Source organism: Kogia breviceps, chromosome 1 (genome assembly GCF_026419965.1).
Source record: "Kogia breviceps isolate mKogBre1 chromosome 1, mKogBre1 haplotype 1, whole genome shotgun sequence".
NCBI classification, from domain to species: Eukaryota; Metazoa; Chordata; class Mammalia; order Artiodactyla; family Physeteridae; genus Kogia; species Kogia breviceps.
This window is the reverse complement of record NC_081310.1, coordinates 167,835,273-167,854,330: the sequence shown is the minus strand read 5'-3', so window position 1 is coordinate 167,854,330 and position 19,058 is coordinate 167,835,273. Positions and strand designations below refer to the sequence as shown.

General features: G+C 36.4%; 1 protein-coding gene and 1 pseudogene across 3 annotated transcripts in view; both read left to right on the top strand.

Annotated features, from left to right (window-relative positions):
- Window positions 1–19,058, top strand: part of CCDC30 (coiled-coil domain containing 30) — a 167,507-nt gene that overhangs the window by 64,672 nt on the left and 83,777 nt on the right. Inside the window, exons 1-3 of one of the 3 annotated variants that reach the window (XM_067009855.1) lie at window positions 10,502–10,627; window positions 12,422–12,559; window positions 17,363–17,532. The exons of the other annotated variants lie outside the window; for them this stretch is intronic. Of the exons in view, the coding sequence (XP_066865956.1) occupies window positions 10,511–10,627; window positions 12,422–12,559; window positions 17,363–17,532 (425 nt within the window). The 5' untranslated portion in view covers window positions 10,502–10,510. Of the gene's footprint in view, window positions 1–10,501; window positions 10,628–12,421; window positions 12,560–17,362; window positions 17,533–19,058 lie in introns of those variants that run through there. 3 annotated transcript variants of the gene reach the window in all.
- Window positions 11,802–12,141, top strand: LOC131762859 (transmembrane protein 256 pseudogene; annotated as a pseudogene).

Sequence of the window (19,058 nt, the reverse complement as noted above, 5' to 3'; positions counted from 1 at the left end):
GACCAGGGATCAAACCTGGGCCCCCTGCATTGGGAGCATGGAGTCTTACCCACTGAATCACCAGGGAAGTCCCCTGTCAGTTAGCTCTCATTGAATTATTGTGTTGCTCAAGTCCTCTGCTTCCCTACTTATGTTATATTTGATTGTTTTATCCATTATTGAGAGCAAGGTATTGAAGTCTCCAACTCTTATTGTAGGAATGTTTATTTCTTCTTTTTATCTCCCAATTTTTACATTTTGGTTGGCTATTAGGTACATAAATATTTATAATTTTTATATCTTGTTGCTGTATTGAACTATTTATTAAAATATAATGTCCTTCTTTGTCACTTGTAACCTTTTTGATTTAACGTCTGGGACTTCCATGGTGGTCCAGTGGTTAAGACTCTGCACTTCCAACCCAGGTGGCACAGGTTTGATCCCTGGTAGGGGCACTAAGATCCCACATGCCATGGGGTATGGCCAAAAAAGTTTTTAAAAAATAGAGTCTATTTCATCTAATTTTAGTTTCGCCAACCCTGCTCTCTTTTGATTACTATTAGCATGGAAAATTTTTTTCATCCTTTCACTTTTAACCTCTTTGTATCTTTGGATCTAAAGTGAATCTCTTATAGACAATATGTAGTTGAATCATATTTTGTTTTTATCCATTCTGCCAATCTCTGTCTTTTGATTGGAGAAACTAATCCCTTTATATTTAAAGTACTTATTAAAGTAAGACTTACTTCTGTCTTTTTGCCATTTGTTTCTATGTACCTTATAGCTTTTTGTCCTCCATTTCCTGCATTACTGTCTCTTGTATGTAGTTGATTTTTTTGTAATGAAACACTTTTAAGTCCCTTTTCATTTCGTTTTGAGTATATTCTATAACTGGTTTCTTTGTGGTTACCATAGGGATTACATTTAACATGCTAAAGTTATAACACCCTAATTTGAATTTATGCCAATTTAGCTTCAATAATATGCAAAAACGGTGCTTATTTACAGCTCTGCCCCCATCCTTTTCAGTTATTGATGTCACAAAATTACATCTCTGTATCTTGTGTGTGTCCAAAAACATGAACTAATGATTGCTTTTTTAAATGCATTAGTTTCTTAAACTATGCAGAAACCAAAATGTGGAATTAGAAACCAAAGTTACAGTGGTAGTAGCTTTTAGACTAATAATAGTTTTAAAACAATGTATTAGTCTTTTAAGTCATGTAGAAAACAAAAAATGGAGTTTCAAACCATAGTTACAATAATACTAGCTTTTATAATTGCTCATGTATTTACCTTTACTGAGATCTTTATCTTTTCATATGGCTTTGAGTTACTGTTTAGTATCCTTTGATTTTACCATGCAGGTGATTTCTTTAGGATTTCTCATAGGGCAAGTCTAGTAGTAACAAACTCCCTCAGCTTTTGTTGATCTGAATGTCTTAATTTCTTCCTCGCTCTTGAAAGGACAGTTTTGCTGGATATAGGATTCTTGGTTGACAGGTTTTTTTTCTTTTAGCATTTTGAATATATCTGCCCACTGCCTTCTGGCCTCCAAAGTTTCTGATGAGAAATCTGCTGGTAATCTTATTGACGATCCCCTGTATGTGACATCACTTCTCTCTTGCTGCTTTCAAGATTATTTCTTTCTTTGTCTTTCAAATAGTTTGATTATACTGTGCCTCAGTGTGGGTCTCTTTGAGTTCATCCTTCTTGCAGTTCACTGAGCTTCTTGGGTATTTATATTTGTGTCTTTAATCAAATCATCATTTTCTTTTGTTTTTGATGGTGACCATGATAGTGGCCCATTCCTTATTCTGTCATCCATAAATTCACCTGAAGGAGGCCACTCTGGGAATCAGGCACCAAGATGAACTTAGAATTGCAGGAGAGTTGTTTGGGGTGGTACCTGTGAAGGATAAAAAGAAGGAGTAGACATGGGCAAAACCTTCAGGTCATGATGCAGTCCTGGCATCTGTTAAAGAAGAGAGAGAAGGAAGGAAGATTGGATAAGAAGAGCCTCAGACTGTATTGCAGCTCTGAGAAGTCCCAGCCAGGCCAGCAAGGGCTTTGGCACAATGGTAACCTGTAGAGGATCCACAATGACCAGAAATGACCAGGCTTTAATATCCTCACCATGCTCAGTCATTCACTGGAGGCTGCCTGAGAAGAATGTGGCAAGTTCTTTCTTGAAGGGACATATGACACCTTGTGGCCCTTTGTATCATAGCATTCTTGACAACAGAGAAGATCCTTGTAGAATAACTGGTTAATCTACCTCCCTCTATGATAGATGTTGTCTATGACATTCTGAATAAATGAGCATCTATCTTATTTTAAAAGATGTTCAGAAAAGATCATACAGTTTTTCTCCCTAATGTTTAGTATTAAGTATCAGAAATTTTTTTCTGTGTCTAATCTCAATCCTGTAGGCTGTGATAGAAACCAATTTTCTTTTCCTTGTCATTAAGACTTGAAATATGTGTGGATTTCTAAAATAATAAGGCTTTATATTGACTCTCACTGATCCTTTCACTTACTTCATCCCATGTAGAGCAAGCTGGAATGAGGTAACGAAGAACATTGTAAGTAAATGTTTCTTCTCTTTAAAGTAGAAGTCTTTAAAACTAGAAGAGGTACTTGATGAATAAGTAGTCAGTTATACTTAAATGATTTTTAAAAGTCATTTCCTGAGGAAAGAGGATGTAACTATAAATAGATTTTTGCCTTCACAGTTCTCTCTTAATCTTTCATGAAGAAAAAACCTCAAGCTTCCTTGATTGTGTTTAGCAGCTGGGGGATGGTGACAACAATAAGTATTAAGTAAAGGGTCATTCTCAGCAGAGGAATTAAGTGAACTGAATGCTGTAACCATTAGGTAAAGAGTAACAACCCTTTCCCATGAGCTCATTTCCAGATCTTGACCTAGTGGCATGCTTTCCTTTTCATGGATCTTCAGCTTTTAGACAGGTACTTGGGTGTCTCATGCAATTATTCCTGACCTCTAACTACTTTATTTTCTGTATACTACAAAAAAAGTAAGTGAAAGGATAGAAACTAAGATCTGAGTATCTATAATGTTGCAACAACCCTGCTGGGTGGGGGGTTGGCATAACTCATTTAATGTTAACAGAAATTTGGAGAGGTAGGTATTGTTCACCTTGCTTTACAGATGAGGAAAACCAAGATCGCAAATGCACAAATGTGGAAGTCAAAATTTCAGATTTCAACTAACTACAAAACACATGTTTTTGCCACTGCAGTTTCCAAACTGTGTTTCAGGGATTCTTGCTGTTCCACAGATGCAAGTCCCTAGGTCTTCTGCCTCCACATCAACCAGAGAAGCCTCCACTTGAGGGCACTCTGTAGACAGTGTCCCCATAAGAATTCTTTTGAGGACTTCCCTGGTGGCGCAGTGGTTAAGAATCTGCCTGCCAATGCAGGGGACATGGGTTCGAGCCCCGGTCCGGGAAGATCCCACATGCCATGGAGCAACTAAGCCCGTGTGCCACAACTACTGAGCCTGTACCCTAGAGCCCGCAAGCCACAACTGCCGAGCCCACGCACCACAACTACTGAAGCCCGCGGACCTAGAGTCCATGCTCTGCAACAAGAGAAGCCACCCAATGAGAAGCCCACACACTGCAACAAAAAGTAGCCCCTGCTCACCGTAACTAGAGAAAGCCCACACGCAGCAACGAAACCCCAACGCAGCCGAAAATATATACATACATACCTACATACATAAATAAATATAAACAATGTTCTAAAAAAGAAAAAATTCTTTTGAATATAAAAGGAAGGGGGGAGTCCTGTGACTTCAAAAGAACAAATAATTTAGAAAACTATTCCCTTAAATCAAGCAGACTCCTCAATATATGACTGTGTTCTTTACCTGTTGTTTTTGTTTTTGTTTTGCGGTACGTGGGCCTCTCACGTTGCAGAGCACAGGCTCCAAACGTGCAGGCTCAGTGGCCATGGCTCACGGGCCTAGCTGCTCCGCGGCATGTGGGATCTTCTCGGACCAGTGCACGAACCCGTGTCCCCTGCATCAGCAGGCGGACTCTCAACCACTGCGCCACCAGGGAAGCCCTACCTGTTTTTATATGCAGACAGATTTACCATTAAATACGCCATCTTAGTGCTGCTAGTATGCATGTTCTCAGAGAAAATGCTTAAAATGGAAGAAATGCTAGGTATCTGGCAGGAATAACAGTAGTCATGATATATTGAACATTGGTCGTATGCCATGATCTTGTTTTACAAACATAATCTTATATAATCCCTATAACAGCCCTCCCCAAAGTAAGTAGGTATATTCCATTTCATATTTGAGAGAACATAGAAGAGCCTGACCAAAGTAAGAGGCAGAGCCAGGAATCGATCCAGGTTTGTCTGGCCCTAGAGCTCATTTTCTACATCATACCAAGTCTCGTGAGGATTCATAGAGGGAGCATATTGTAACTCACGGGGGTTACAACATGCCCAGCACTGAACACATAAACCGTCTCTACCAGGAGGTGATGACCGGGCAGTGTTTTATTCTCTACAGGGGCTGCAGCCACCATCTCATTTGACTGTGCCTGCGAGAGAGGATAGCACAACACGAGCACATGGGGGGATGGCAGTAACTCTAGTCACACGGTGCCTGGGAGGCACAATTTGGTTCAGAGTATTAGATGGCCCCCACCTTTCAGATAGTAGAACATTGAAAGTGGAAAATTCTGAGCTGTTAACACCGTTCTCCACAGTTGTTGGCAGCTACCCTGTGCCAGTGAGGGGATTCCCTAGAAGTCCGTTAGTTCTTCTCTTTGCTTACTGCTGGCTGACAGGTGAGGTAGGAGGCTCCCTTCAGCTGCCTAGAGGTCTCTATATCCCATTGCTCATTTCTATTTTCTGCTTTAAACTTTGATCGTCGGTCTCATGAAGTACATAAATTGCCTAAATGCATGACTGTATTTAGTGTGCCACAGATTATGGTAAATTTCAAATATATTTTCTTTTGAAAATCTATCTCTTAAAAGTTATAGCATTAAAATACATGACATTCTTGTCCTGAGAAAACACAAAAGAAATGGGGGGAGTTTTCATTTTTAAGAGTTGAAACATTTCCTGCACTTGGCACTGGGAAATCACAGGTGGTAAGGGTGGGACTAAGTAACATGTCATGTGTGGATGTGCAGAAACGTTCGCCAGTGCAGATGGCAGATAATGCAGAGGGAGAAGCTGATCTGGGGGAAAGATATATCCTTCCCTATATCCTTGTGCACTGCTGCTAAGTCAACATGATTTTTAAGTAGGTGTTTTGTCCATACAGCTGGACAGGAAGACGTATAAAAGTTACACTTGGGTTTTAGCATCTGTTTTTCCAGTAGCAGTCCCCATTTTTTCTAACTCATCAATTTGGGATTGCTATTTCTGTTTTATTGATATTAAACACAAGAAAGATAAATTATTGATAACCAGCTTTACTAAACTAATGAATTTATTTTTTTAATCTGTAGGTTAAATACACATCTAGCAGTACATTATGAACCTAGAAGTATAAGCAAACTCCAGAATACTTTCCCCCAAATTTAGTTAGATAAAAATCTTTGGTGAATCAACTCTTTCCTTTCTTCAGCCTAAGTAAAGGAATATTTTTATCTCTGAATTAAATTAAAAACTTCAAATTGAAGTTTCTTTTGAAACCTAATTCTGAATAAAAGTAATAAGTAATATCAATGTTGGTGTCTTCTGTTTCTGAATTACATCTAAATACTCATAAACCTCCTTTGCATTTGTTACTGGGCCAATCAACAATAACAAATTACTTTTGTAAAGTTAAAAAAAAATAAGGTAAATTATCAGCTTGATTAATGCAGAATCATCAGGATTCTCTAGTATGTTTTTCTAATAGTACTTGTTCCCTTTTGTTAAGTTGCAAACAGAGCAAGGGCTCAAATCTATAATAAAGCAACTCTTCAAAGGATCCAAGATCAGAAAAAAGGTAAAACTTGTTGGTAAGGGAGATTTCAGGGGTGTAGCCTCTGGAAAAGACACTTAAGAAATGTAGCTTATCTTTTCAGTATTTTTTAAAAATAACACATATACGTATGTGTTTTAACCGATGGTTTATTTGGATTAAGATTTCCCTCTTAGAGCCTGAATTATCAGTAATATAGGAAGACAAACGAAAAACCAGTATGAAAGGTCAAGAGACGGTGAAAGTACAAGATTTGAATGAGGTAAGAAATAAAAAGATCATTTTCAGTTACATTTTCTAATACAGATGAGGCAGACTCCATAAGGTTGCTTAAGAATTACTGAAAATAGACAAAATGTATGGTAAATCTACATCCTATGATGGTGATCAGTGGTTACAGAAAACCTTCCAGGATTAGTCATTCAGGAAGGACCCCATTAAAAATGTATTTAGGATAAACTAGTATGTTGAAATTGTAAGGATGATTTAAAGGTGTTGTCCAACTAAAGAGTAAATGTGAAAATTCAGAACAATCCAATAATAATATAAACTTCCATTTACATATACTTTGTACAATCGAGGTGCCCATCATTATCCCTATTTTTCAGAGGAGGAAACTGAGACTAAGAAAAGGTAGGTAACTGGCTCAGGGTCCCACTGTTGGTAAATAGTAGGACAGATCTGGTAGGACTCTTTTCTGACGTATCATTATGCAATTCCCAAGTTAGAGAGTATAGACTTGTCAAGTTCATACTGCTCCCTGACTGGCCAATCCAAATATGCAGTTAGTTCACTTGACAGGTTTGCTCTGCCAGTGGAGAAGATTCTGCAGCTTCATGGCAATATTAAGGAAATTCTCTCGATTCTCACTCTGTATTCACTAGCTGCATTTTGACCTCAAATTAAGTTCCTAATAGGTTTTTGTACACAAAAGAAAATACACTTTGGCAAGTCTGAATAAAATAGATATTAAAAGTAAAGGCTAGGGACTTCCCTGGTGGTCCAGTGGATAAGACTCCATGCTCCCAGTGCAGGAGGCCTGGGTTCGATCCCTGGTCAGGGAACTAGATCCCACATGTATGCTGTAACTAAGAGTCTGCATGCTGCAACTAAGAAGTCTGCATGTCATAACTAAGAGTCTGCATGCTGCAACTAAGGATCCTGTATACCGCAGCTAAGACCTGGCACAGCCAAAATAAGTAAATATAAATAAATAAATATTTTAAAATAAATAAAAAATAAGTAAAAGTAACAGCCAGACAGTTTCATTGGTGTATTTACCAAACATTCGAAGAAGAATTAATACCAATCTTTCTCAAACTCTTCCAAATAATAGAAGAGGAGGGAACACCTTCAAATTCATTTTATGAAGCCAGCTTTACCCTGTTACCAAAACCAAACAAGGCACCACAAGAAAAGAAAATTGCAGTCCAATTTCCCTGATGAACATAGATGCAAAAATCCTCAACAAAATATTAGCAAACCGAATTCAACAATACATTAAAAGGATCATACACCATGACCAAGTAGGATTCATTTCAAGGCTGCAAGGATGGCTCAACAGCTGTAAATCAATCAGTGTGATACAACACATTAACAAAATGAGGGATAAAAATTATACAATGCATCAACAGATGCAGAAAAAGCTTTTGAAAATATTCAGCATCCATTTATGATAAAAACTCTCAACAAAGTGGGTATAGAGGGAATGTACCTCAACATAATAAATGCCATATATGACAAGACCACAGCTTACATCATACTCAACAGTGAAAAGCTGAAAGCTTCTTCTCGAAGATCAGGAATAAGGCAAGGATGCCCAAGTATTGGAAGTCCTAGCCATAGCAATCAGAGAAGAAAAAGAAATAAATCCAAATTGGAAAGGAAGAAGTAAAACTGTCACTATTTGCAGATGGCATGATATTATACATAGAAAACCCTAAAGACTATCACAAAAAAAACCTGTTAGAACTAGTAAATAAATCCAATAAAGTTGCATACAAAATCAATATACAAAAATCTATTGCATAATAACAAACAAATAACAAATATCAGAAAGAGAAATTAAGAAAACAATCACATTTACAATTGCATCAAAAAGAATAAAATACCTAGGAATAAATTTAACCAAAGAGATGTAAGACCTACACACTGAAAACTATAAGACATTGATGAAAGAAATGAAGAAGACACAAACAAATGGTAAGATATTCCATGCTCATGGATTGGAAGAATTAATATTATAAAAATGTCCATACTATCCAAAACAATGTGCAGATTCAGTACAATCCCTATCACAATTCCCAATGGCTTTTTTCACAGAAATAGAAGAAATAGTCCTCAAATTTGTCTGGAACCACAAAAGACCCTGAATAGCCAAAGCAATCTTGAGAAAGAACAAAGCTGGAGGCATTATGCTCCTTGATTTCAAACTATCTTAAAAGCTGTAGTAATCAAAACACTATTGTATTGGCATAAAAACAGACACATTGATCAGTGGAGCAGAACAGAGAGCCCAGAAGTAAATCCACACATATATGGTCAATTCATTTATGAAAGGAACCAAGAGTATACAGTGGGGAGAGGACAGTCTCATCAATAAGTGGTGCTGGAGAAACTGGACAGATATATGCAAGAGAATGAAACTGGAGCACTATCTTACATCATACACAAAAATTAACTCAAGATGGATTAAAGACTTGAATGTAGGTCCTAAAGCCATAAAACTCCTAGAAGAAAACAGGTGGTAGGCTCCTTGACATCAGTCTTGGTGATAATTTTTTGGATCTGACACCAAAAGTAAACAAGTGGGACTATGTCAAATGAAGAAGCTTCTGCACAGCAAAGGAAACTATCAATAATGAAAACACAATCTACCAAATGGGAGAAAATATTTGCAAATCATATATCTGACAAGGGGTTAATATCCAAAATATATGAAGAACTCATACAACCCAATAGCAAAAAAAAAAAAAAAAATTGATTAAAAAATGGGCCAAGAGTCTGAATAGACATTTTCCCAAAGAAGACATACAGATGGCCAACAGGCACATGAAAAGATGCTCAGCATCACCAGTCATCAGGGAAATGCAAATCAAAACCACAATGAGATATCACCTCACACCTGTTATCAAAAAGACATGAAATAACAAGTGTTGGTGAAGATGTAGAGAAAAGGAAACCCTTATGCACTGTTGGTGGAGATGTAAATTGGTGCAGCCACTATGAAGATTGGTGCAGCACATTATGGAGATTTCTCAAAAAATTAAAAATAGAACTACCATATGATCCAACAATTCCACTTCTGGGTATTTATCCAAAGAAAACAAAATCACTAATTTGAAAAGATATATGCACCCCCATGTCTATTCCAGCATTATTTACAATAATAAATACATGGAAACACCCCAAGTGCCCATCAAGGGATGAATGGAAAAAGAAAATGTGATATATACACACAATGAAATATTATTCAGCCATTAAAAAATACTGTAATCTTGCCATTTGCAACAACATGGATGGACTTTGAGGGAATTATGCTAAGTGAAATAAGTCAGACAGAAAGAGACAAATACCATATGATCTCACATGTGGAATCTTAAAAAAAAAATTACAAAAAATCATGGATGTAGGGAACAGATTTGTTGTTGCCTGAAGCAAGGGGTTGGGAGTGGGTGAAATGGATGAGGGAAATCAAAAATTACGAATTTCCAGTTATAAAATGAATGTCATACATGTACAGCATGTAATGTACAGCATGGTGACTATAATTAATAAGATTGTATTACATATTTGAAAGTAGTGGAAAAATCACAACTAAGTGTGATGATGGATGTTAACTGAACTATTGTGATCATTTTGCAAAATATACAAATATTGAATCGTTATGTAGTACACCTGAGACTAATATAATGTGCTATGTCAATTATACCTCAGTTTTTTTAAATAAAATAAAAATAAGAGCAAGGGCTTATAAATTAGCCTTGGTTTGAATCCCAGTACTGACTGTGTGACCTTGCACAAATTACCTAATCTATCTGAGCCTCACCTATGTTCTCTGTAAAAAAGAATATACTAGTTCTAATCTCATAGGGGTACTGGGAAACAAAATTAGATAATACATGTAAAGCATTTACTATAATTTCTGACATATGGTAAGCACTAAATAAATAAAATAGTCATTGCTCTCATTATTTTTGAAATTACTATTATTATTATCATCAATTTGGTAAGATAAAATTCTTACCAAATAAAATTAAAATTCCTTATATTTGGTAGGTGCTTAAAACTTACAAAATACTTTGAAAATCACATTTGACTCCTACTCTGATGGCTATTATGTATGTAGGACAAATATTAGTTCCATTTTACAGTTGAGAAAACAGGCTTAGAGAGGAAAACCTATCTTATGAGCTATGGTACCATAAACTATTTTTTCCCAGGTTTGTCCCTCCCCTAGATGACTTTATAATTGTTTAGGCAGAAAAGTATTATCAGAACTTAATAGTTTACATGATTATTGTATATAGAATTAATTATGTAAAATACTTTTTGCAGATATTGAAAATGAGCCAAGAAAAAATTGAAATATTTGAAAGTGAGTTGTCAGAAGAGAGAGAAAGGAAAAAGCAATTGACATCTGATCTTAATACTGTGCAGAAGCCTTTGAAAGTTGAAAGTGAGGTATTTTGCCATTCAGGATGTTATTTTCCTCTTTTTGCATTTGTAATTTAGGGATTTCATGTTATCATTCACTTTTATTTTAAAATAAATTATAGCTATAGAATATTATTTATACCAGTAACATTGGGGTGACTGTTGTTTCTCCAGGCTGAGTTTCAACACTACCCAAAAAGAGTCCTTTAAGTAGAAGGGATTTGATTATTATGGTGGTCATAGTGGCCCGGACTTGTCTCTCCTTTTAACTGCTGGTAGTACCATCTTGGAAAAGTCTATCAGGAGACATACCAGCCTATATTTGGAAGAGAGACCTGGAAGTGAGCTCATGGAAGTCTAGATCACTAATTTAGGGGATGGTGACAATCAGTTTGCAGGGTGGGTGAGAGCTAGCACAATACTCTATATCCCATGCTGATGACTTATAGGAATTTTCCATGAAATGAGGTAGGACATTGATACTACTTGCCCTCTTGCTATGGTTTTGGGTGGCCACTCCCTACCTTCTTTCCTTTTTGCCCAGTGCCTTCCTCATCATCACTTTCCTCCCTCTCTGATCTCAAGTCTTTAGGAATATACCAAGTAGCTCCTCCCCTAAATAAATTTTATGTCACATGTGCCTTCATAGGGCACCATGGCCTGACTCGCAGGCCCTGTCATCCACCAATCAAACACTGCATATTCCGTGTCATCAATGCAGAAATTTGATTAAAATCGACATCTAACTAAAATGTTTTCTCTCATGAATATGGAAAATAAATCAGAGGATTAGATGAAACACTCGTTGATTAAGTCACTGAATATGCATTATTAAGTAAGACAGTGTAATTTGTAGTGAAGAACACAGTGTTTGAAGTCAGTCAGACAGTTTGAATCTCAACTTTTCCACTTCCTGGCTATATGAATTTAGGCAGATCACTTTAGTTCTCAGAGCCTCAGTTTCAATAACCCTACCTTATGGGGTTGTCACAAGATTAAAGGTAAACCACATAGCACCTGTTCTATAAAAAGTAACTTTAAAAAGATACATTTTAAAACAGGTAATATAACTAATGCAGGAGTTGCTGAAGATTTACCTCTATACAAGTCTTGCGTAAAGTAGGGATAACTAGAAACCCAGTCTTTGAACCTATAAATGAAAGAAATTAAGAATGCTTATGGCATGTGGCCATCCATAACCATGGCTGGTCCAGGGGCTGCTTTCCACTGCCTGGGTGCCTTGTCCAGAGCCAGGGCCATAGGCTTGGCCTCCTACAAGGCACATGGAGCCCAGTTCCTGGTTGTCTATGGGAAGGAGCTCTTTGACAAGACCAACAAACAACACTTCTTACCCAGCCTGACCCTGTTAGGGTTGCCCCTGTGCAGAAAGCCCCGCTGGGCTGGTTGCTGCTAGCTTCAGAGCTATCTTATGCTCCACCAGCTTTTACTATCAGGCTCTGTGTGGAGACCCCAGTGCCCAGACTTTGGCCACTGCAGGAGGGAGCCTACTACTCTTGGGCTGGTTTGCCTTGGCTCTTTGAGCTTCCTGTGTTTAATTTCTGGGTGCTTTTTTTCAGAATTGGAGCAGGGAGGGCATTAAAAGAGAAAGGCAAATTTAGAAAAAGAATGCTTAGTTTAATTAATTGATTTAAGGAATCTTTGCTTTACTAAAGAAAGGAGTCTGTCTGCCAGAGGACAGGTTGAAATATTTAAAGCAAAAAATTTGTCAGAATCATTTCAAAGATTCCTTTATAGCAATAGTATACCTTTTCTATTGAAAGTCTTATTTTATTCTACTAAATATTGTCATTTCTTAATCAGGAATTGCAAAAATCAAAGTCAGAACTTATATGCCTTTATAATGAAATTCAAAGTCTTCCAGGGGCAGAAGAAGACAGAGACCATTTTTTAATAGTGTATGACCTGCTACAAAGAGAGAATTCTGAATTAGAAACAAAGGTGAGACTAAATTATTACATATTTAAATGTTTGATGTATGACATATCTTTTATGAGGATAAGATAAAAGGAAACTAATTTCAGTAAAAGGTAACTTGGAAATTAGAGTTTCTTTTATTATTATAGAATAAATTGCCTTATAGTGTGGATTATAAATCAAGCTGTATTTCAGAGTAAATATTCAGACTTCAGACAGTACTTCACTCTTAGGATTAATCTATAAATTTTTTACTTTAAATAAGCTTCCCAAAGGCTTAGTTTTTAAAGCACATATTATAATGTAAAAGGTGAACTCAAAAGTAGAACTATCATATAATCCATCAATTCTACTTCTGGGTATATATGCAAAAGAATTGAAAGCAGAGACTTGAACCAATATTTGTACACACATATTCATAGCAGCATTATTCACAATAGCTAAAATGTGGAAGCAACCCAAGTGTCCATCAATGAATGAATGATGAAGCAAAATGTGGTATATACATACAATGGAATATTATTCAGCCTTAAAAAAGGTATTTCTGCAATATGCTACAGCATGGATGAACCTTGAGTACATTATGCTAAGTGAAATAAGCCAGTCACAAAAAGACAAATACTATTTGATTCCACTTATATGAGGTACTTAGAGTAGTCAAAATCACAGAGACAGAAAGTAGAATGCTGGTTGCCAGGAGCTATGTGGAGGGAAAAATTGGGGAGTTATTTAATAGGTATAGAGTTTGTTTTACAAAATGAAAAAAGTTATGGGAGTGGATGGTGGTGATGGATGCACAACAATGTGGATGTATTTAATACCACTGAACTGCACACTTAAAAATGGTTAAGATGGTAAATGTTATGTTTTTTTAGATTTTACCACAATAAAAAATGCAAAAACAGAGGTTTACTAAAATGTCTTCAACTTTAAAGGCTTAGAATCAAAGCATCTTTTCCAATTATACTGAAAATTAGGCTTATACTTAGAATTCAGAAAATGTTTAAATGTCCCAACCCCAATTCATTCCCCAAGTATAAAATGGCACTACCAGATGAGGGTTAGTCCAACACTAAATGGAGAGACTGCCAGTAGTGTAATTCCTAGAGTCCTACCTATTAGGTTATCATCAACTCCTGGTTGAAAAATTCCCTTCCTCAGTCACTCTCTTGGTGTTGATTAAAATGGTAGGAAGGACTAAAGGCTTGAACACAACAGTTAAAATATATTGAGTTATATTTTAATACCACATGTGAAGTGGAGGACTAAATCAAGGCCAGATTTATCCTATATGATGTTGTTACCCTGAAGTCAGGGAGCAAGTTGCTGAGGGATTGGGACATAGATCAAATAGTATGTGACCTAAGGAGAGAAAGGTCCAGCAAATAGGGTTCGCTGCCTGGGAGGATAGATATGTAGGACACATCCTACATCTAAGCTTTGTTTTGGGGACCTTGTCAGCAAGATGAGTTTTCATCACAATGTACAACTGAAGGATCTTGTCTTTCAATATATCATCAAAAAACTTAACATAGAGAATGAAATGAAGCGAGAAGAAAACAGTATAAAACCAGAGATCCAGATCACTGTCCTGGTAATCTGGTTTTCTCTCCCTCTCTTTTAAAAGACTTTTTATTTTGAAATAATTTCAGACTTACAGAAAAGTTGCAAAATAGTATAAAGACTTTCCATATACTTTTACCCCTCCCAATGTTAACACGGTACCACATTTGCTTTATCAGCCTCTCTCTCTTGCATCACACACACACACACACACACACACACACACACACACACACACACACACACTTTTCCTACCCTCAGAGAGTAGACACATAATACTCCTTTACCCCTAAATGTTTCCATGTATGTTTGCTAAAAACAGTGACATCTTTTTATCACAGTACAAGTCTCAAAATCAGGAAATTAATATTAATATAGTACTATTATCTAATCTACAGCTTGTATTCAAATTTCACTAATTGTCCCACTCTATAGCAAAAGGACATTTTTTTTTCTAGTCCAAGGTCCAATCCAGGACTGCACATTGCATTTCATTGTCACATCTCGAAAGCTCCTTGAATCTGCAACAGTTCCTCATTCTTTGTTATTCGTGACTTTGCTATTTTTGAAGAGTACAAATCATTTATTTTGAAGAATGTCCCTCAATTTGGATTTTTCTCATGTTTCCTCACAATATAATTTAGGTTACATAATTTTGGCAGGAATACTACAGAAGTGATGTTATGTCCTTCTCAGTGCATTGTATCAGAAGACAAAAGGATATCCTTTTGTTCTATTTACTTTGGGTATGGTACTCTCTGCCAGATTTCTCCACTGTAAAGTTATTACTGTTCCCTTTGCAATTAATAAATATTTTGTGGGGAGGTACTTTGAGACTATATGTATTCTGTTTCCATCAAAATTTTACTCATTAAAAGTTTCAATTTTGAAACTTTGATTCTTTAGTTGTATTCCAGTTTCTCTTTAGAACATAGAGTGCTTTAGACTTAAAGGTAGTCTTGCTAAGAGTGGCTTAAAAAATTGTATTTTATGTATTTACTAAAGCCCCTGTTTCATAGGCTGTGGTTTTATTTGGGTTGGAAAGGGGTGTGTTCGTGTAGGCCAGCTTCCTCAGTTTACAGATACGAACACCAGACTCGGGATAAACAACTACCAAGTTGCCTGGTGATTCTCAGCCTAAGCTCTGTCCTCCCTACTCTAGGGCCTCAAACATAAAGTGGAACAGTCAACTGAATACTTCATGGTACTTGAATATGGCTGATTATGAGACTGAGCTATGTAACCAGGATAAAATTTTGGTAGAGACGAGCCTGTGGAACAGAGTTGGTCCTGTTGCACAGCATCTGTGCCATGAAAGGTCCTATGGATTTACCTTTCTTCATCATAAAGAGCAAAGCTGCCCACCTACGATATCCACCAACTTTGTCCTGTGAGAATCCAGAATACCTAGAAAGCACTTAGTGTCAAAGTCACCTTCCTCTTCAGAAGCCTTCAGCAATTCTCAGTTTGCTGAACATCAAGTCTAAATTCTGTTTGGCTTTCTTTACTTCTTAAGAAACTAACATTTACTATTTTTAATGTTTAAATGTTTACAATGACTATAAAAATCAGTGATTAAATAGCATTTTGGAATCTGTTATCCTGCTTACAAAAATAATGCAAGCTCATTAAGGAAATTCTTGTCTTTCAGGTTCCTTCATAATCTGATCCCTCCCCCTCAATCTTATTTCCTCAGCTCCTCATCTTGTAGCCTCTACTCCAGTGAGACCATCCTCCTCACTTCTGCACAAATACTCCATACTCAGTTCCACACTATACCTTTGACCATATTGATCATGCTTAAAATATGCTATAGTCTCCTCTTCACCTATCCATATCTTCCCACTTCCTAAGGTCCAGTGTAAAACCAACCTTCTCCCTGGATAGGTTATAGTCCATAGAAGATTATATGGATTTATGGGATTATAACCCATATCACACACTGTAATTTTTCTTCAGGAAATTGAAAAGGCCTAGGAGACCAACAGGTTTCCTTTAAGTAACCTAAATTGATCTTTAGAATTAAATCCATTGTGTTCTTAGAATCAAACATAGTAACTATAAAAACTGCATTTTCAGAGAGGCTCAGAATGGGAGTCAGGCAGGTTTTTGTCTATCTTTGTGCAATACTTGGAGAGGGATTCATCTTCCATTCTTGGAACTGTCCCCCATCCATCCTTTCTACTGCCTTCTGGAGGCATTCTTTCATTTTATATGAAGATATAAAGAGCAATCTTTGAGGAAAGGAATCTGTTTGTCAAAGAACAAAACAAAACAAAAACCTGAACAAATGTTTTGCCAAACCACACAGCAAAGCAGTGATTCTCAAAGCCTTCCCTTGCATCAGAATTACCTGGGAGACTTATTTAAAATGCAAATTCCCATTTCCCAGCCCAGACCACTGATCTGAACCTCAGGAGTGGGGTGGCAATGTGAGACGGCACTCTTTTTTTTGCACATGAATCCAGCTTTATTCATAATTTCCCAAAACCAAAAGCAAGTAAGAGGTCATTCTATGTGTGACTGGACTAAAACAACAACAGTGATAACACACACACAAAAAAAAAATAAAGCAAAACTGTGGTACATACATAAAATGGAATTCAGTGATTTTTTTAAATGAGCTGTCAAGTCACAAAAGACATGGAAACATTTGTCTTTCTCCATCTGCTTTTTTCACTTAGCATAATAATACCATTCATGTTGCAAATGACAGGATTCTCCTCAGGTGATGCTCTTATTCACTAAAGTTTGAGAATCACTACAATAGTCTGGGACGCTTATATGTTCAAGTGTTTCCAAACAAATAGGAGCAGACTGGAAGAAATATGTTCTCTGTAATGCATAAATAATATTCTTTCTAATGTTTTCTTGAAATAGTATATTATTGCTTTTATGAATCAATGAAGTACACTAAAAACTTGAGAACAAAAATATGTGGTAATAATGTTAAAAGCTCTAATAGAGCATTACATCTTTTTGCTTGTTAAAAGATAGAACAAAACCCTAAATAGCACTCTGGGAAGCCAATCCCAGAGACCAAAAATACACCCTTTTTTTGCACTCTTGTGCCTATGGTAAAAATGTATTAGATTATGTAACAGCTGCAAATTGTTAAATTGGAATAAGACTTCAATTTGGATGTCAATTTATATTATTTGAGCCAATAATTATTTAAGCATTTAATGGAATCAATACACTTTTTCACAGGCATGCATAAAAGTATGCAAAATAGAATATTTGTCTTTTCACTTAACTTTACAGGTCTTGAAGCTTTCACAAGAATTTGAGCAATTAAATCATTTTACTGTAGGGAGAAAAACTGCAGTTACTAATTTAATTACAACTGAAAATATCTGTAAAGATCTTGTGTCTAAAGTACCAATTTTGGAAGTAGAGATTCAAAGCCCAAAGGAAGAGAGAGAGGAACTCTGGTAAATTGAGAAAATCCCATATCACTTTAATTATTTGGGGGGTACATTTTATTTGGCTTGATTATTATAAAAATTTGACATTCATTTCCAAATGATGTGCATAGAAAAATTAGTTCTAAGAATTCCCCAGAAAGTTTGTTTTTTGGTATGTTATTACATTTTTAAACTTTTTTTCCTGCTTTTAAAAATAAATACATGCTTTTTTAGAAAATCTGGAAAGCATGGAAAAGTATAAGGAGATTATAATAACCCATAATTCCCCCCAGGGATAGATGTTAATGTCCTAATTTTTCTTTCTTGTCTTTTTTCTGTATACATACATATATATGTATTTTTAAAATAATTAATACTTTGCAGAGAGGTTTGTTTTTTGCTATTTTTATTTAACATTATGTCTGATAATTGTTTTGAGAATTTTCTTCCTTCCTTCCTTCTTCCTTCCTTCCTTCCTTCCTTCCTTCCTTCCTTCCTTCCTTCCTTCCTTCCTTCCTTCCTTTTTCTTTCTTCCTTTTTTGCTGCTGTCGTTGTTAATCTTGCCCTCTAACTCTTGTATTTCTACTTTTACACCAAAAGTACCTTACACAGAAACTTTTGAGACTTAGACAAATGCATTACTGTGTTTTGGCACAAATACTAATAGATGCAATCAAATTTTGTCTGGGCAAAAACCTAGAAATAGATCATCCAATGGAAACAATAGATGTCAGTTTTTACTTACATACCATATTAAAGTATACCTTCTCAGTGAACTGAGGAAATATTGCCTAGGTGTAGCCAAATTTTTATCTTCGTAAATGTTCTAAAATAGAAGAGATTGTTTCACCAGTTTTGGGCCCCTAAATTTTATGCCCTCTTAAAAACTGGTTTTAAGTTTAGAGTGAGCTCTAAGTCCAAGATTCGCAGTCATGAAACCTAGTTGCAGAAGTGGGAAGAGATACTGGAGAGATGGTGGAGAACAGGTGTAATAGTGGTCACAGGAGCAAAGAGCCAAGAAGCCAGGTCACAACATATAGGTTTGTTTTATGGGGGAAAAAGTCTAGTTTTGAGCACAAGAATAGTGTTATAGGGCTTTTGGGGGAGATAGTCCTAATAACTCTGCATGAGATGAATTAGAGAGGAAAGACAGACCAGTTAATCTGGATATTCACCACAGATGAAGAGATAGTAGTCTAGATTAAGTAAGTAGTACTGGAGATGAAATGGCCAATCTGAACGCCTTTCAGAGAAAAATTTGACATTAATAATCAAAGCTGACAAAAATCCACTCAGCTGATTTGGGATAATTGGCAAAGATACTTGCCCCAGGGAGCAAGGCTGTGGCCTTAATTTATTTGGAGGTGGAGAACGTTGCCATGAAAAAGATACTGGACTTCAAGTAAAGAAGTCCTTGCTGCCACCTGTTTCCATGACTTGGTCCAAACTGCTTCCCATCACTGGGACTGTGAGAAGTGAAGTCTACATATCTGCCATATGTTTTCCTCTCTCCTCTTCTCATAATGTTTCCCTGCTTGCTTATCTTCTGTGCC